This window comes from Syzygium oleosum, unplaced genomic scaffold (assembly GCF_021117445.2).
Source record: "Syzygium oleosum isolate NSW1041296 unplaced genomic scaffold, Sole_v2.1 Sole_v2.10, whole genome shotgun sequence".
Lineage (NCBI taxonomy): Eukaryota > Viridiplantae > Streptophyta > Magnoliopsida > Myrtales > Myrtaceae > Syzygium > Syzygium oleosum.
In genome coordinates, this window is record NW_026607494.1 from 5,155,050 (window position 1) to 5,175,130 (window position 20,081).

The 20,081-nt window shown below is 39.7% G+C and overlaps 2 protein-coding genes across 4 annotated transcripts; both read right to left on the reverse strand.

The window, feature by feature from the left end:
* Positions 1-6,581: 6,581 nt before the first annotated feature.
* On the reverse strand, positions 6,582-13,026 carry LOC115683383 (cysteine synthase). Of its 3 annotated transcripts, none has more exons than XR_004006002.2 (11): positions 12,655-13,026; positions 11,933-12,042; positions 11,624-11,681; positions 11,220-11,483; positions 10,953-11,090; positions 10,458-10,509; positions 10,335-10,384; positions 8,690-8,749; positions 7,540-7,620; positions 7,086-7,296; positions 6,582-7,012 (listed from the first exon to the last, which is right to left on the reverse strand). XR_004006002.2 is itself a non-coding variant. In XM_030607917.2 (11 exons), the coding sequence occupies exons 1-10, from the start codon at positions 13,003-13,005 to the stop codon at positions 7,216-7,218; spliced, it is 1,245 nt and encodes a 414-aa protein (XP_030463777.1). In that variant the 5' UTR covers positions 13,006-13,026; the 3' UTR covers positions 6,582-7,012; positions 7,212-7,215. The 3 variants fall into 3 exon arrangements, 2 of the variants coding, with proteins under 2 accessions (XP_030463777.1, XP_056171500.1); XM_030607917.2 differs by having other exon boundaries at positions 7,212-7,296; XM_056315525.1 differs by lacking the exon at positions 7,086-7,296 and adding an exon at positions 7,297-7,346.
* Positions 13,027-14,337: 1,311 nt separating this feature from the next.
* On the reverse strand, positions 14,338-19,278 carry LOC115683376 (NADH--cytochrome b5 reductase 1). Its single transcript, XM_030607905.2, has 9 exons — positions 18,829-19,278; positions 17,923-18,064; positions 17,413-17,503; positions 17,250-17,327; positions 15,900-15,980; positions 15,687-15,776; positions 15,025-15,090; positions 14,809-14,895; positions 14,338-14,670 (listed from the first exon to the last, which is right to left on the reverse strand). The coding sequence occupies exons 1-9, from the start codon at positions 18,935-18,937 to the stop codon at positions 14,578-14,580; spliced, it is 837 nt and encodes a 278-aa protein (XP_030463765.1). The 5' UTR covers positions 18,938-19,278; the 3' UTR covers positions 14,338-14,577.
* Between the last annotated feature and the right edge of the window lie 803 nt (positions 19,279-20,081).

A 20,081-nucleotide genomic window follows, 5' to 3' on the forward strand; every position in this document is an offset into this window, starting at 1 on the left:
TAATGCCATGCCTACCATGCAACTTATACTCACAGGTTTCATCAAAGGGCTTTCTGTTTTTGCCCCTTGTTCCCACAATTCTGTGATACTCTTCCCATTGACGAAATATTTCGTGCATCAGTCCTAGTGGATCGTGATGTCATGGCATCATCAAGTCAATTACATCTGCATGTGATCGACACGTAACTTCCCTCGTCACCCATCGGATTTTTTAACGTTAAAATCCAAATAGATTCGATTAGTCGAATGATATGAAGTCGGCATGACATGTGATATCGCTGATCTATGAGATAATTCATTTAGTACTTGTGCATTTTGACTTCGTCTTTATCTTTGGACCTTCAATCTAATAAACTCAACGACACAGTAGTTAGAATGACTAAAAGCAATGCTAGCAGACAACCGACCGAGTGTAAAGGAAATTTCACGGCGGCTTTTGACTAGAAGTAGTCCCTTACAAGTTTATTGTGTATACAGCTAAATTACTCATTCGAAAAACAGGTTTAGGTCAATTACTTTGTCCGCGGATCGGAGTTCTGACATAATTTTAGACGGTCGATTTCATGATTTTACGCCTCTAAGATCCTAAACTCGACGATCTGAACGTGTCAAAGTGTGGTCCGATGTTCGCTAGATCTCACCTTAATTAGGACCGTGCGTGGCTGCCATAGTGTTGCGATGACTATTGTGACTAGTAGGTGTCGAATACTTCATATCTAAATCAGCTTTTCCCAAAACATCCGGGCTAATATCAATGACATCCGCAACACATATCCAACATATTCTTCAATGTGAATGGAGTTTAACTTTTCATCAGGAGATAATGATACTAATGGTCCCTGAACTTTGGTTCAATATGCAATATAGTCAATGAACTTTAAATTTGTTCAATTTGGTTCCCTAAACTTTAGCCCAATATGTAATGTGGTCCATGAACTTTTAATTTGTTCAATGTGATCCATGAACTTTTGATACATGTTCAATTTAGTCCACAGACTATATGAAAATGTTCAATATTGTTCTTTTATTAATTCAAGTTCAGGGATAATATCGAACATTTTCATTTATTTCAGAGACTAAATTGAACATGTATTGAACAAACTAAAAGTTCAAAGACCAAATTGCATGTTAGGTTAAAGTTCACGGACTACATCGAACAAATTTAAAGTTGAAGGACCACATTGCATATTGGGCCAAAGTTCTTGGACCATTTGTGTCATTTACCCTTTCATCAGAATAGATAGATCTCGACATGGTTTCAGATCATCAAATGAGGTCATTACAGTGGACAAAGGGTAACTTGTACTTACGAGCATGTGTTCCAACGCAGTACGTATGTATGGTGGAGGATGATGAGGGGAAGGATACGTACTGGGGGTGAGTTGTACGTACATGTTTCGTAGCTTATGCATGCAATATTGGTCAGCCTTGGCACTCTCCATAATTAGTATATCTGTGCCAGCAAATCGATCGAACAGGTCGACAATGATTTGGTTTGTTGTCATTCACGAAATGCTTATGTGAAACATGGTTTTTAAAACATTACCAAACCATGCCACAAGAAAAAAGGATAAAATGGTAAGGAAAACAACGTGCGACAGGTCCTATAAATGGTAAAAAGATGAAAACCGAAGGACGTCACGGTACCCAACCCCTACAGTTCAAATAGGGTAATGCCAAGAAAAAAAATTACCATAAATCTAAGTAAAAAAAAACTGTATGGCGACGTCCCCAACCTGGCATCCCATAATGTATTTTTATCAAACTAAATTTCATCTTATAAAGAGTCGCGAATCAGTGCCCCAGGACCAGAATAGTTATCTTCCCACGAAAAAAACCCAAATGAGTACCACTGACCCGAATCTACCTTTCACATCGGATCACAAGCCGCTAATGGAGGGTTGATTTGAGGTAGATTTAGGATCAAATGTATCGATTTGGGATTCTTCGGTTTAGGTTAATTATGTTATGGAGTATAGATTTAGTTCGGGGGCAAATGTTTCTTAGATGTATTGGTTTGAGATTTTTTTTAAACGTTGTTGACATTTTCATGTACTATGCCGGGAAGAGAAGGGCAATTGCTAGATTTTTTTTTCTTTTTGTCCTCCCCCTTCTTTTCCCATGGCCTCCATTTCTGGTAAATATTAATTATTGGCTATTATGTCATTTTTATTGTTCGCGCGCGTGTGGCTGGTACTTGACCTTGCGATGATGACGACCGACAGAGAAACCTCGTAATTATTCATGGGGACAAACGCAATATCCTCCGCCTCTGCAGATCCACCAAACACTCTGCAGATGCGAACTTTGCTGTGGAAATAATGGGATTTCGAACTCTCTCTGTTTTCTTTTTTCCTTTCTTTTTAGGGTTTCTGTCAATCGATCGGTCGTATGAATATTCCTTGCTCGAGATCGTATGCCGTACCGCAAGCGCCAGTCGAGTCCGCTTGAATGCTAAGAAAAATGAATAGTGAGACGCCCTGTTGTGGATACGGAGGAATCACAGCTTAGTACATCAAGTACTTTGCTGTCTCCTACATATGGCCTACGTCAACTTTTGCAAAACCTGTGTTCATGGTCTCCCTCTCTCTCTCTCTCACATATGTCCTACCTCATAATTCGCGAAAACATCACTGTAAGTTACATGGGTTGTGTTGTTATTGCAGCAGAATGTTAATCTTTAGCAGGTTGTTCTTGACAGTTTCTTTGCATGCATGCATATAGGTTGAGTAAGATAACGTTGTTTGAATGAGTGTGCTAGGGTTTTATTTCTTGGAACCATGGGTTCAGTCCGAGAACGGTCGAATAATACGTGCGATCGATTTATGATTAGAGATTCTCATCAGAATTTGATGGCTTTAGAGATAGGTTTCGTGCTTGCGATTGATGTGGCGATGATTGTGACCGCACATTGAAGCGGATACCGAAGCTTTAGCTAGGAGGGTTTACTTGGCTTGAAAGAGTCATGGACTTTCGTTTGACCCCATGCATACATAACTTAAATTTTCAATGATATCGCTAGTAAAACGCATCTTGATTATCTATCTATTTTTAGTTTTTCAAGTAACATGCCTTCATTATCTTTTTTGTAAATGCGATGGGCTCGATTGCTGGATTCAATATGAGAGAGAGAGAGAGAGAGAGAGAGAGAGAGAGAGAGAGAGAGAGAGAGAGAGAGAGAGAGAGAGAGAGAGAGAGAGAGAGAGAGAGAGAGAGATATGGATGCACATAATATGCTTGAGAAACCCTAATAATTTGACATAGTAGGGGACCATTTGAGCAAAGATGAATGGAACGGACATCACTTTCCTTAATAGCTATCATCTTTTCTACCTAACATTGCATGGCTGGCCTGTGAGACAATAGAGCCACCCCCCTCTGGTTATGATCCTCATAAATAGCCCTTGTCCAAGTGTAAGAAAAACACGGTCATGGGCGTGGGACCGCGAGAGATCGCATTATACAATTCTTATATCATTTGACATCCCGACGTAATCTCGCTCATTTAAATCGAGTATCCTCAATCTCAAATTAGATAAATAAATTAAGCGGAGTCACATTTTGACCCTCAAGTTTTCCCAATCGCTGTAAAATTCTTCTTGCCATTTCCATTGTTGCAATGTCCCCTTGATATATATTTCCAAGCTCGTCTCAAAACTCCTCCTCGTTGGCTCTAACCAAATTTTGCACCGAAATCCGAGGCATGCTCTCAACCGGCTTGCTTAGATTAATAGGGGTGGAGTCGCCTCGCCTCGCCCTTGTTCATACCCCCATTATGTCCACGATATGCGGACCAGAGAGTAGGATCATCGCAGGTAGGTCGCTTGACAGCATTCGTTATGACTTTGTTGTAAACATTTGAGATCGAAATAGACTTAAAAATATAAGGAGGGGGGGCGGGGATTTTGCAACAATCCGGAAAACCTAGGGAGCAAAATATAATTCGTTCAGAAAATGATGATAAGAAAATAATAATAAAATGGATTATTAGGTGGTCGATATGGTCTGACGATAGATTTCTATGTACACACACATTAACTGATAACTTTTTCATGGGACCTGCTGTGTCCTGTTTCTTGCAACTCAATCTTGAATGGTGATTTCCGACCCAAAAAAAAAATCTCGAATGGTGACACGTGGCAATTCTGACAGGGCCATAAAAACCTAGAAGCTGGTGCGGTTGTAACCAATGCGAGGGGAAAAGTATCAAAAAAGTCCTCAAGTTTTTGTAATTGTACCAATTCAATTCTAAACCTTTTTTTTTGCCATTTCAGTCCTAAATATTTTGTAATTGTATCAATTCAGTCCATCCGACCATTTTTGACTTGCCGGCACTGACGTGGACGCTAGTTAGCGCTGACGTGAACGCCGGTCGGCTAACGTGACATTATTTTAACATTTTTTTTCCTTTCTCTTTTTCTTTTTTCTTTCCTTCTTCCCCCTGGCCGATTCGGCCAGGGGGAGGCTCACCGGCAAGGTCTCACCAAATCTGGGCGAGGCCTCGTCCATGGTCGGCGAGGTCACCTTGCCGGCGAGCCTCCCCCTGGTCGGACCGGCCAGGGGGAAGAAGGAAAGAAAAAAAAAAAGAGAGAGAAAGGAAAAAACAATTAAAATAATGTCACGTCAGCCGGCCGGTGTCCACGTCAGCGCCGACCAGCCAAAAGTGGCCGGATGGACTGAATTGGCATAATTACAAAAGTTTTAGGACTAAAATGGCCAAAAAAATGTTTATGACTAAATTGGCATAATTGCAAAAGGTTTAAGACTTTTTTGGTAATTTTCCCCCAATGCAAGTCAACGTCCAAAGTACTAAAATTCCAGCCACAGAAATATAAAGTCATATATATATATAGCAGCCATTTGCATCCATACCATAGCCACAAAGTAAATCATTCGATTAAATATTTTTATAGGATTGGAGAAAAATTGGAAATCGAGTACATTGAAATTGAATCAAATCGAAGCCTGTGGTACATAGATTATCAATTTGAAAAGAATGAAAACTAATTTACTAAATGGAAACTCGTTTATACTGTTTTTATGTAGAATATTTCTTAACGAGTGCCTTGACGCATTTATTAAACGATCAATTAAAAAAACTTTACAGTTTAATTCTAACATACCAACTTTTCCCGTGCTGTGTGTAATCGATATTTTAAGAAAAAGAAAGTATCCCATATCGGATATGTCCACTAGTACCTTACATTAGATGATTTGGAAGCTGCAAAAATCACAAGATCAAACATTTGACTTAAAAGGAACCAATCTTTTTTTGAATGGTGAGTTCTTCCGTTAGAATGAACAAAAATCGATCCTCAATTTGTGTTCCAAACTTTCCGAAATACTAATAGAATAAAAAAGAACACAATGATAAGTAAAGCTCTCCATAAAATTCCCTTTTGTAGTTAATAATTACATCACATAGTCGGGGTAAACGATAAAAGAAAATCGTGCTTCTTAAAATGATAGACATCAACATCGTGCTCAACAATGTAAATCAAGGGCCGAGCCATACCGAACTTTCGGGGGGCAAATTGAAAATTTTATTAATCTAGCCTGGTTTAATGTGAAATTACTTCTAAATTGAAAAGGAAGGCGCATTATTTTTGTCTAATTACTGTCTGATCCCACTCCTATCAATGCGATTTTTCAATTTTGTCCTAACACTGAGTGGCCACAATTAGTGTTCCCCATTCCCATCACTCGTCCACATCCATTCTCCCTCACATTAAGTGGCTCTTGCTTTATGGCCTTCGAAATTAGGGGAGTGCATGGCCCATGTGATGACAAATTTTCAGAAAAAAGAAAAGTCAATTAATAATTGCTAAACGTAGGATTGGCGTCATTATTCACTTTGAGACCGCATTTAGATCGACCCAGATATCAGTGTCAGTCAATTAATGACATCACTAATGCCAAATGCATAAGCACTGTCACAAATCAGGATCCCCCCCAAAAAGTAGTAATGGGGTCTTAAATTGAATTTAATTTTCCGTTATTGCATGATGTTTAATTGAAAATTGCAGGACTTGTTAGGCTAGGGTTTGGGATATTATGCACTAGGGTGTCTCATTGGATGTTTAAGATGGACCTGGCCAATGATGATTTTTACTAGTAAGAACTAGAAAGTGGTGATTTGATTATCTTAAGATCATGACCTTTGGTCCATCTTAAGTCCTGGAAGAGGCCCACCATGATAGGACCCATGTTGCACACAGGCATGTGATTGAGGAAAATTTGGAAATTGACAATCCTTTAGAGCTTGCTCATGTCTACCCCATCCAGTCCCATCGAGATCCACGAAATTATCGAGTTCTTACAGAGGCAGATAGCGCCACGACATCGATCATGGCTCCGACTAAATCGTCGTACCTACTTCCATTCGCAACCCTTGGTTGTGGAATCTCCCCATAGGAGAATTAAGCAGAAATGATGATGCACCAACTGGTTAGGTGAGAATCTAGTGTGCACTTGCTTGAAAGGATCAAAGCATAAATATTGGGTTTCAGTCTCAGATCTCCATGAGATCATTCAAGCGTGAATGCATTGCTGAATATAGACAACATGTCATGTCGCCAAGAGATTCGAAAGATAACCAAGTCATCAATTGATGCTGATGCATATTTACAGTTGCAGAAAAAAACAGAGAGGAAATGCCCTGTTGACTATTTCATACATTTGTATAGACACCCTCTTTCTCCAGTAATAAACGAAACATCTATGGTAACTACGGCAGAGGGCAAAAGGATGAAACATATTGAGGATGATCGATGGACTCGTTGAGAAGCAGATCAACCTTGCCCTACAAGTTTGCTTCGATCTTTGCGTACACACAAACTAGGACGAACAGCCATCTGATTATGGGATATCGATCAGTTCGTAAGGGACTGAACGATGGGACAATTCAAGGAAAATCCACCTGTCTTTATCATCTCTTTTCTTGGGCGAGCAAGTCCGAGGATGTCCACAACATTTTATGCCTACTTTCGGTGCTTCCATGAGAAAATTGCTCCTGAAAATGTATATCCGTCCATTAGATGACATGAATTTCAGATGCCGGGTAGGAGGAAAAGAAGCTTTAATACCAAAAGTCAGCTCATTTTAGTTCTCTCCATCAGAATGTAGACAAGCCCTCTTCATTTGCGAAAGACAGTATAGACAAGCTCGCCCCTTGGCTTGGAGGGGGAAGTTCATCCGTCTCAAATTCTTACACTGTCACAATTTTCGAACTTCCTCGTGGATAGAATTGAACAAAACCGTAGCGATGTACCTCTCTCCAAAACTCGGAAAAATTACCTGCATTATAGGACCACAACAGCTTCAATAGCTCACACACCATCCCCACCCTTAAAAGAAGATATGCATTTTTCTTTTAGGCCACAGAAGACGATTTCTTTTGAAAGAATAAAATGAAGGTGCCATGTGCTTGCACTACCTTTCTTCTGTCAATGCATTCTTTACAAAAAAATATAAAGTTCATTCTTGACAAAGTTAAGCCCATTCAAAACCAAGCTAAATGACGAGTTAACCGTTAGTTACCACTATAAGTTTTCCTGCATTTTCAGGTCTTCTTGCTACACTAATGGCAGCAGCTGCAGCAGCTCCAGAAGAAATGCCAACCTAGATGAGAATAAAATATGCAATGATGTTTTTCTTTAATTAAAAGATACATGATAAAGTTGTAAAACACTATTTTTGCTAAGATGTCTCACAAGAATGGTTACGATGATATCTGGTACTATGGTGAACTCAAGGTCAGCAACAGGGAAAAACTTTAGTACCAATCGAGCGTGTTTGCATGGATTTTGGGTTAGGTACAGTTTTGGCCTCCCAAATCTGGTCAAATATGCAGCTCGGTCCCCCCAAATTTTTTTTCCTTCTTTTGGGTGCAATCATGTCCTCTTACCACACTAGTGCAACTGCTCCTTCTGTCTCATTCCATCAATTTTATGGATGTTGCACAACTGATGTAGCAGTGAAATTGCCACACGGAGATGATGTAGCATGCCACATCAGCAAAATGAAAAGGAGATGGGGTTGGGGGAAGGGCCAGCCGCCACAAAGACCTCCAGCACCAAGGGCAATGGTCACTGGTCCTTGCCAGGGGTGGAGGGGTGACACCTCTCTCTCTGTCTCTCTGTCTCTCTGTTTCTCTGTCACTCTCTCTCTCTTTGTTTTCTTTGTTTTCTTTGTTTTTCTTTTTCTTGGGGTTGTGTTTGATTTTGTGTTGTATTTTTGCTAACTTGGCACGACAGGTGGAAAAACAATAGGTGATTAGGGAACCCAATCACATAAATTAAATAAGATGGAGGATTTGATTGCAAAAACCAAAAAAAAAAAAAAAATTTGAGGGCCCTATTACTAGAAGTGTTCTTAACCCCATTTCTAATACTTTGTCAGAGCAAATGATCTTTTTACTTTCTATTTCTACCATACAGAATTTTGCAGCCTCAAGTTTTGGGAGCAGATACTCCCTTCGAAAAGAAAGCCTAAGACTAGACACATCTGAACCTCACTCCCAAGGCCTATTAAGTTGGAACCAAAAGTCAATAAGGTCAGTGGCTTCTTTCTTTTCTCCAAATTACGCAGGTCAAGAGTCAAGACTAGCAGTTGAGCGTTATTATAACACTCCCATATTATGGTCTAGGTTCAAGAGCAGTAAAGAAAGGAGAAAGAAGTTAATGATTACCAATAAACCTTCTTCCAAAGCTAACCTCCTTGCCATTTGGATGGCTTCATCATTGGTAACCTGTAATGACATTGAAGTTAAGTTTACAACCGAGAGTAGAAAGAAAAGAACAAGCAAGATACAATAATCACACCAAGAAGCATTACAACAATGAAAAGAAGTAACCATACCACAAGATGGAGCTTGTAGATTTTCGTAATGTAGTATTTGTTGGCCCAATTACTTAAAAAGCCCAATTGAATATTTTCTGAAGATACTCCTGAATTTTAAGAACTTTCAAAATTTTACCATGAGTAATTAACTTGCATTTCCATTCTATTCCACCAATAGGACTCAACTAGTGTGACCATCAGGTACCAATGTGGTTCGTCATACAGCGTCAATGTGGCATTGACTTCTCCAAATGAATAAGACTTTGGACGCATGATGTACACATAACCAAAAGAAGTGCGACATTGATAGGAGGGAGAGAGAGAGAGAGAGAGAGAGAGAGAGGCAAAAGCCAGGCAGGCAAGCTCTGATTGCTGCCTTGGTCTAGTCATCAAAATCAGATGCTAGAGCCAAATCTGAATGTGGTGCCTACCATCAATCTCCACACAGAAGGTTAGATCCGCCATGGACCTTAACTTGGCAATTAGATATAATAAACCTATCAAACTGTTGCAAAGGACTAGAACCACATTTGAATTTGTCTTTGTCGCTCGATCAAAATAGGATGTATGCACACACAGCTCATCCCTTTTTATCTTTTAGATTAACCATATGTAAGACAGAGATGTTAAAAACTGTAGAGTACTTCAAGTAAGCAAGGACCAATCAGAAATGTAGGAGAAGCAATAGGTCGAGTTTTGAAACCAATATGACAAACTCCGCTTGTGCGAGAGTATTCTCCACAACTGTTCCCCACACAGGGTGAAACAGGAGGGGCAGATCCGTTGTCTGCAGCTTGTATTCCTATCTTGTTGAACTTTCTGTAGTGTATGTTATTATGAGATGGCATAAATAAGGGCATCCTGAAAAGCAACTGTAAGGTTTCAACCCAGTGAGAAATGGACGAAAATATTGCTACATTTTAAGGTGTGGTGTCAAAGTCCATAATAAATGGATGCGTGACAGAGGATTCAGAGCTAAATTAGAGACTAATGGTCTAAAAAATCCATGTAGATGAACCGACTCAAGGGGAAGAATCACTGGTTGATTTTGTTGCAAGCAAAAGCAATAATCAAAGGTTACTCATATTGATTCATTGGTTCAAAGCCTACAGGGCAATGAGAAATTAATTATCTTAGAAGAAAGACATACTACAGAGAAAAAGATCTGAAACTCCAATCGGGAAATCACTACAAATTGAGTATGTGCAAGTCCCTGAGGACCCATTCTGCATATTCATTTGCACATGTAAAGCACAGAGGAAGGTAAATTGTTTCTTGGATAGCTTTTTACTGGCAAATTATGGATGACAGCAGGATAAAGTCTAACATGTAACCCAATCAATCAAGCGCTCACGGACATATGCATTTACTGCGTGTCTGTCGGTCCGTGCAACAAGCAACAATACTCAATCGGTTTGGTAATACCACACAATAATGTAACACAATAAAAGTCTTTTCTACCATTCTTTATGTTTTGAAAACAGAGCTATTACCTTGACAACCTCATCAAGCAATTTAACATCCAAGATGCTAGGGACGTATCCTGCAAGAAAACATTATATCAGGGAAACCAGACTTTCACAAAGAAGAATACAAGCCATGGACAATGGTTGGACCTGAATTTTCCCCTGATATTATACTCCTCTCTGCAGGTTCCACACCAATTACCTATGAATTGAGTACAATAGGAAGTTTACTTAATTACGTAAGAGAGAACCGTAGAGAAGGCCAGAACATTCAGAGAAGAGTCAGTCATGAAGAAAACCTATAACACCCTAAACAACTTGGACAATGTGGTGAGAAGAATTATCAATGTAGTAGAGACATGCTCAGAATAATTGCCTAAAGAGAAATTGTATCACAAATAGTCACCTGTTTACCATGCACTGAAGCCTACAATTTACATCCTCCTACAGTCCTTAACACTTTATTAATTGTCATGCCAACCATTTCTCCCAATTTGGCCAATCTACCTGGCACTATGTTTTCCCCATATTTGCAGAATTTAATGACACATCACATTCTCACCAAGGAACACAATTCCAACATAGACTGAAGAAGATATTGCCACAAGCAACGACACGGGAATTTCACATTTGAAGTTGACGAACCTTAGTGGCTCTGTTCATCATTTTCAAGTAACGCCCAGTACCCGTAACTGTACCACCAGTTCCAATTCCAGCAATGAGTATGTCAACATTACCCATTGTATCCTCCCATATTTCCGGTCCTGTGGTTTCGAAATGTATCTGTAATTCACAGAAGTCAGACACTTTATGATGGAGGAGTCTTGCTTGATTATCAGAGGAACAAAAACAAGATAGTAAACGGGAAAATCAGAAGATTCAGAAATTTTCATAAAAAAGCTGTAATATAACCTTTGCATTCGCCTGATTATTGAACTGTTGAAACATGTATGCATTTGGCATCCTAAGGGCGAGTTCTTTAGCTTTGTCAACAGCACCTTGCAGGCCTCTCTCAGGGTCAGTCAAAACAATATCGGCACCAAAAGCACGTAATAGTATTCTCCTTTCAACATTAATCGATGCAGGCATGGTAACAATTACTTTGTAACCCTTGACTGAAGCGACAAAAGCAATGCCAAGTCCTGTATTTCCAGTGGTCGGTTCAACCAGTATGCTCTGCATAATGGAAAGTGAAACAAACATGTCATGTCCATGCATAGCACTCAAAAAATTTATTACAAAGCAGATTATGGGCCACCATTATGTGCAACATGATACTCTTTTTTTCCTAAAGCAACCAAAAGCAGATACAAAACCTTTCCGGGTGAGATTACTCCTCGCTCTTCAGCATCAGTTATCATGCTATAAGCAATTCTGCAACAGCAATATCGATGATATAGCATAAGTAACAATCCCATAAACTAATTTTAAAAATATTTTTTGTTACATGTAAATCCAATGAACAAATTGACTAGCTTCTGCTAAACGGCACTGCAATCAAATAAATTATGCAGCCACAGCCACTTCATGAAGACAAAATTATCTATGCAAGAGATAGATATTCATTTAAGAGCACCAAGCAATATAAATTACCAACCCAAGTACGGAGCTGAAAGGAAAATTACCTATCTTTAACGCTTCGGCATGGTTCCATAGATTCAAGTTTAGCAGCAACATTAGCTACACAGCCTTTCGTGACCTTGTTGAGATATACCATGGGCGTTCTCCCAATCAACTACATCCATTTGGCAAAAAAAGAAGTTTTAAACACAAACCGCTAAATACTCCATACTGCAACATCATAGGAACCATCGGAAATCTCACTCGATCATAACACAACTGCTTACAAGCCATCATCGCCACAAATATAATGCTTGGACAAATAAACTAGTTTCATACAAAAACAGCACTCTACTAGCATTGCAGTGCGAGAACAAGGAACCAGCCAGTAAATAGGATCTAAAGACTGTAGCATCCTAAATTGTCAAACCAAATGAATGTACGGCCCATATTAATGTGCAGCTAATTGATATTAGTATTATGTGAGTAACACACCAAAAGAACCACGAATTCGTGTCAAGGTGATTATTCTAAGAGCATTTTTACATTAGAGAACAAACCCAGAAAGAAAGACCCAAACTTTCATGATCCCAACTAAAGTTCCGCCCATTTTTCCATTGCTTGAGCACCATTTTCTACTTTCCACGGACTCTAACAGGGGCTAAACAAGAGAAACAAGCATCGCCAACCACGGTTTATCTTCAAGACGGACATCATTTCGAAAAACCAGAGAGAGAGAGAGAGAGAGAGCGAGTAGAATCACTGCCACAAAGGAGAACACTAGTACCTGCGTAACATCTTCGGCTATGTTGACAGCTTGCAGGTCTTGCCCGTCGTCCTCTTCTTCTTCTCCATAGCCTTCGTGTTCGATATCTTCTAATTCCTCGTCCTCTTCACTTCCAACTTCCTCCTCGTCTTCTTCCTGTTGGTGCCTCGTGCAGAGTGGAGTAGCAGCTCTGGCGAGGACGATGGGACCGACTCTTCTCCCACCGGAGGAGCAGGAGGAAGATGCATTCGCCGGAGAGACGCGCCGAGCCTCGAACGACACGAGACGATGCCGCCGAGGCCGTGCGGCGGACGCGGCGCCAAATGGAGGGAGAGGAGGGAGGAGGCGAAGCGCGGATGCTGGTGCCGCCATTTTCAGAGCTCCACGAGAGCCTTGGAGTTGGAGGAGACGATGGGATATATAGATGGGTTTTTCTTTTTTTATCATATTTCTCTTCGTTCGAACTCTTCAGCATTCGGGCCGTAATGCGGGCCTGCACCTCGGCCCGGCCCGTGATCCCCTTACTCTAGTGAGGCCCGCTTTAAACGGGCCGAGCTCTCGTGTTAGGACATTGCCCAAAGCCCATCCATCCGCCTTCGGATCTCGTGGGCGTGGGCGGGCGGGCGGGCGAGCGAGCCGTCTACCCGTTGAACTTCTGTTAATTCTTGTTTAGAAAGTAAAAAAAATGGGATAACGGCACAAATGATCTCTAAACTTTGATCCGATCTGTAATGTGGTCCTCGAACCTTTTTGATTTGTTCGATGTGGTCTCTAAACTTTTGGTAAGTGTTCAAACTTGTCCCTAAATTATATGAAAGTTCAATTTGCAGAAAAAAAGGTTGAAGTCCTAAGTGCTTCAATTGAAAATGCATTTCCCTCTCCAATATTATCTTTTCATTAATTTAAGTTCAAGAACAACATTAAACATTTTCATATAGTTTAAGGACTAATTTGAACATTAATCAAAAGTTCGAGGACCATATTGAACGGATTAAAAGTTCAGGGAAGATATTACACATTGACCTAAATTTCAAAGACCACATTGCATATTTATTCAAAGTTGAAGGACCATTTATATCATTTTCCCAATATAAGTTTATCCTTCCACTAATTTAAGTTCAAGGACAATATTGATTATTTTCACATAGTCCTAGGACTAGTTTTAAACAAATTAAAAGTTTAAGGATGATTAAATATTAGACTAAAATTGAGGGACCACATTGCATATTGAATCAAAGTTTAAGGACCATTTATATCAATTTCCCAACAAAAATTTGTGCACTACCAAACATTATGTATCGGTCTATATCATTTAAAAGAAAAGAACGTCAAAACACATGAAGTCGTTCGGTTTCATCCACGGCCAAATGGCACCTATCTTAGGCCGTAGAATCGAGAGGTGACGACTGACGGGTTCTGACTCACTTGAGAGCTATACAGGATTGGGCACAGTAAGAAATAGTCTCCTTTTCAAGTTAATCAGATTTGTTAACAAGCAAACTCAAATGAACTTAAAATATACACTCTTCGAATTCCCCTCTAAAATTTTAAAGGCCAAGAACGTCTTCGGAATTGTGTGAAGAAGTTGTAAAATACGTCACCTTCATCTCTAACACTCGATGATAACACTCACCCAATTGTCCCTGGACTTGAATCGTGGAAACAACGCACAAGATAGTAATGAATGTACCATGACTAGCAAGATTGAGCGATTTCACTTGCTACCCAGATACAGATTGCAGGGTTAGCTTTATAAAATGGCAGGGAAGTCGATTCCGGAGTCACGACATACATGCCCGCAACCCATGTTTCCATTCAAAAAGTCGTGAACGATGAAGTCTATCTGTAGACCACAGAACAATAGCACAAAGAACATTTCCCGACCCCGCAAAGAAAAGAAAAGGAAAATTCTGGGCCGCTCGAATGTTTATTGCTCGATGAGGGTCAGAACTGGAACTGCATTTCGGATGCATAACCGAGACCGTCAAGGTGCGCAGCCATGGCTTTATTCATCGGTGGTGGACCGCATCTCAAAATCTACAGAAATAGTAATTAAGGACACAAGGATCAGTGCCAGTTATTTGCTTCGACATCTTAACAGGTTTCAATAATATAAGACATGAGATTAGGGACCGAAATGACACAAAAGCAAGAGAAAAGGCTTCGCATAGTAACCTGAATTCCTGGCCCTGGTGCAGGGCAGTAGGTTTGAATCATTTCCTTCGATACAAATCCTACACCGCCGTCCCAACCCTCAGGAGGCTGAGGACAAAGGAATAGGACTTAGTAAGATTTAAGTCGATGAATTCTAATTTAAAAACAGCATGAAAGGGAAATACAGACATATGCTTCCAAAAGTTTGTTATTGCACTAAAGAAAAATAACTTTTACCTGGTTCAAAACGTAGTAAACTTTAAAGCTATCTGGGTAGTTAGAAGCAAGGCCATCCAACTCCTCCTGCAATAAAGTGATAATTGCATCAAGCAAAGAATTTAATTTTGGAGACATTATTAGTTCTTGTTCAATCAAGGACAATATGAACAGCTTATGTCTCTATTTTATCCTCGTTCAGCCACCCTAAACACGATTTACTGATCCTGTAGTAACTGCTTTTAGCTATTAAAGACACCAGGGTACAGTTTTACACATTGGTTAAATTGGATATGGGTACATTGGCAATAAAATAGAATTGGGTAATTGAGATATCAGAAAAGATTCCACAAATAAATGTTCGAAGCTATGCACACAATTTTATATTTGACACCCCATCATTAGGGGCAGATATACTTGGAAGTAAATTACGGCACATCTCCACCAAGATATTCTACTTCAGTTGTTTACATTGGCATGAATTCTCAAACTTCCACAGAACAAGCATTTACGGTGATGCTTTTAGTCTTGTTCGCTTTTTTGAACAGAGAAATCTAGCTGTGCAATTACCCTTGAGAGACAGCAAGATGGACATGAAATGAAATTGACATTCTTATAAGAGCTCAGGGATTTCAACATCAGTAAAGTAGAAAGATTTTTCCAGCGAAAGGATAGTCAATTACCATCAAAAGAATATCCTCGTAGGTCACATTGGCATAGATAAGGTGCACCTTCGTTTTATCTTTTGGGTTTTCTAGTATTGCCCGAGCAACCTGTAATGAGGAACAGAGTGAAACGAAACCTCAAAAGAAGGTAATATTTTATACTTGAGGAAGACCATTTGTCAATGCCGCAAAATTACTGATGCAGTTCACATTGCGACCAAGAAAAATGACCTGGAACATTGGAGTGATGCCAGAGCCTCCAGCAAGCATACCGAAAGCTCTAACTTGGCCCGGTTGATACTTGAAACGTCCCTGATTCGAAAAACCCAAGAAGGGCTCATATAAGAGATCATGTGTTGTTCCGATGGTCTTAAAGACATGAATAGGAGGAAACATCTATGGTCTGAAGAATAAGAATCTCACACAAATAGGAGTTCAAGTTCAATATTTTTTAACGAACAATATTTATGAGGAGAATACTGCTACAGAGATTATTAGACGTTGCAGAGGTTGAATAATAGCAAAGATTAATTGAAACACTCACTTCAGATGACAATATCAAACCATCAGAATTAATCGGTATTCAGTACATGACAGATGTATTAATCCATTAATCATGAGAAGTATAAGCAGGAGCAGCTAAATTTGATAACAGCTCATTGGGCAAGACCAAACGGCAAGCAGTCCACCTTTCAATACAGTAAGTTAGAAAAGCAGAGCAGTTAAATCACCGCAATGTAGCCAGACCAGTGGGGAGTTTGCAAAGTTATGGAAGCACAAAAGGACAAAGCTACAAATCAGAAAATCAAAGCTTCAGCCAGGCCTTTAGACCGCAGAGAAGAAAAAAAAGGAGATTTTGCATCAATTGCACAACTCGTAATAAGATGTAGCGATTTCCAGTATTCAAATGCATAGCATGAAAGTGGTGGCAGACAAGACAGTGCCAAACATATTATACAACGGACCAAGATGACAAATGAAGGCTAATTAGGAAAATCCATAATTGTATGAATAATATAAAGTCGATGTTTTAAATACTTGCTAGATTGTTCTATAGCTTAGGGAAACTCAAGAACATATACTCTCTAACATGAATAATCAGTGTTCCCTAATTTAAACTGTAACATAGTAAGATGACAACGTAATTAAGAAAAGATTGAAGAAAGTTTAAACATCCAGGCTAGGAGTTCTGGCAAGGGACATATCTATTACTAATTTAATCAAGCCGCAGTACATGTCAAATCTTTTGATAGGTTCAAACATATTTTAGTACAAAGAGACTACCTATAAGAAAATAAAATGTAAAGCGCCAGATAAGTATCTTCCCACGTCCAAAAGAAACTCCACCACAACATATATATCAGAAATAAGAAACATAAAGGCTGTGAGTTTATGTTCCTCTTATCACCAAAGATACAGAATCTAATTTTGCATAATAGGTCGAGCAGTCTAGATTGATAATCAAGTCTAAATAAGATGTGGTAGAACAATCAGAAAAATGCTGCCTCATACAAGTCCCAAGTTCAGTAACGAACAGTGCTACAGGCATTTTTTATGTTGACAAGCAAAGAAAAAGACTACCTTTGGTCCCTTTACAGACAGATAATCACCCTCGCGCATCTCGCGGAAATGATGTGACATCCTTCCTTGTGGGTACATCTGATACAGAAATCAGCCAAGGAAGAATGCAGTTCAGAATGGAACAACCAACTGCGGATGAAATCAATATGACACCGATAACTACCTTAATGACCAGCTCAAAGTATCCGACATCAGAGTCTAAGGTAGTTGGGGTATAGGGTTTGATAACCTCCTCACCTTGGCCATCCTTGCCCCTGCAAATAGCATTGCTAATTAGAGAGCAAGAATAGCAACTAATGAAAGATAGAGCTGGTGTTTTTGTTGGCTTGTTGTATTCATACGATTCATATACACCATACGATTGTGTTCAAGCAAACTAATTCTTTACCAAAAAATTCTATAATAGTTTCTTTAAGAGGCCTTCTACAATAGTTTCATCAAATATATTTTTTTATGTTGATTAGATTTAAAATGGTGCTAATTTGTCATATTGGATATTCTACACTATTAGCAGACGTCCATCATTCCTCTATACAGTCATTCGCTGCCAATTCGGTTGTGTTAGCATCATATTTGGAGTTGAAACAAAAGCAAGTTATGTGAAAGACCGACGGCACATAGCGCAAAGAAGTTTGTACGAGCAACGGAGGACAAAAGACAAAAGCCAACTCACCTGCAACTTATATGTTGTCCAATGGGGAGACCCAAAACAGAAGAAGGCGTTGGAAGTTCAAATGTGAACTTTGCCACGTTGTGGCTTAGCTGTGTCCGTTTGACAAGTTTAAATTGCTTGAAATTTTCAGGATCCAAACATCCTACAAACACATGCAAGTAATTCAAGTTCATGCAAGCACGTATGAACAAAATTGAAACACAACAGGCCAGGAGATGAGACGTCATATTATAATGCTAGATCTCAGCACAGTAAATTAACAAGGAGAGCAGGAACCTAAGCACAGGCTACTCACATCCAGCTCCTACACAAATCCAGAGGACAGTTCGGACAAGCAAAGGAACATGACAACCGCAATCATTTCACATTACAAATTACACATTTCACATTCAATAGAATATTAGCTGGATTTAGTAGTTGAGGATAGCCCCTCCTAAGTGAAATCAGGTAGGAGTCTCGTGTTTCTCGGCGAACAGGTACAATTTTCTTTCCATGTGTAATCTCTCATTCCTTCTTCCCAATAAAATTTGAGAGAATAAAACCAGTGAAAGCACCCGAAAATCCAAATGCAAGGAGTGCCAGTAAGTGAACAAGTCAAATATAGAAGAACCAACAAGAAGATATTTGCCTCCTGGATCCACATGACCAGCTCTGACTGGAGGCACAATCCCAAATGAAAAGAAAGCATCAGATTGAAATTCAATAGTCAAACTTGAGGAGCTATCAGGCCATGTCATAGGAAATTGATAAATGCCACAACAACAACACCTCTCACTCTTGTGATTCGTACCAACGGCCATTCGAATCAGATCCATAAATTGCAATAACAAACAGCTTCATGATTCAGCGAATGCTCAAATCTGTGAAGATAAAATTAAGGCAGGGAGAAAGGGGAAAAGCTCGAACCTTTTGGTTTCATGGCAGATTTGAGGTAGGCGACAGCGACTCCAACGGCGACAAGAGCCACTGCGACACCCACAAGAATCTGGAAATCTTGGGATTGCAAGAACTCCATGACAACTCGACCCGTCGTCCCAAAGCTGCCCTCGACAGCGAAGCGAGTGTCCTAACAAATAGAGATGGCCAAGTCAAGAAATGGGTGGGAAAAAAAGATTGGATTTTTACGTTTCTTTCCGGCAGTCTTCCAATCGAAGAGTGATGGGTGTACGTGGTTTTGGGCGGAGGAGGTTAGGTAGAGACGTTTCTCTGTGGAAGCTAAAAGCTGTGGGTGCTCTTGGTTTTTTCTGGACTGACGGAGAGCGAGAAAGGAAATCGTTGCACCTACTACGAAAATCTTGAATCTTTGATTGGTAGAGCGCTGCTGCGTCACACTCGCATCACAACTACTACTCGAATCTGCCATTTCCTTCGGCTTTCTCATTCTTTTCTCCCTTAAATGCCATAAAAAAAAAGAGGTTTTTTGTTCAATGGTTTGATTAATTTGGTCCAATTGAGTCCATGAAATTGCTAGCATGACAGTAGTCCGAGCTCTGTCTTATTCTCGATTATCGGTAAATCTCGTGATGCAACAACATGGGTTGGTAGAGATTCTAAGTTTTGGCATTACCATGCTATAGACTTCTGCTGCCTAAAATTTCTTGGATCTCAATATCCAACATGTTATGGAAGTATAAATCTCAAAGAGTTAACTAACTTGACCAACATCAAACACGGTGCATGGTCACGAGACGGTGTCCCGGAGAAAGTTATCTTTTGAGACAACCTCGAGAACTTCATGCAATAATATATATCGATTTAATTTTGGACATGAGGATTGTCATATCTAATTATGAGCAATCAGTATTCTAAAAGACTCGAAAATCCCGTAAGATCGAGGGTTATTTGTGATTGCGACGATCATATTTCCTTTGCATCATTTTCCATGGGTAGATTTCGTCAAGATATCATTAGTGCCAATTTTTATCCTAGTAGTTTTATTTGGAATAATGCAAAACTTTCACCACACGAAACAACCTAATTTCTTCCTTCCTTTTGCAACTAGAAATTTGCACGAGAATAAGAAAAGAAATAATAATTATTGTTTATTCATGGAATTCGGGAGTGTCATAAAGGAACTTAAAGTCTTAAATCCTCCACTAACAGCAAGAGGCGACGAAAACGAGGAAAACTGGGGAACAGGGGAGAGAATCAGTGGGCGG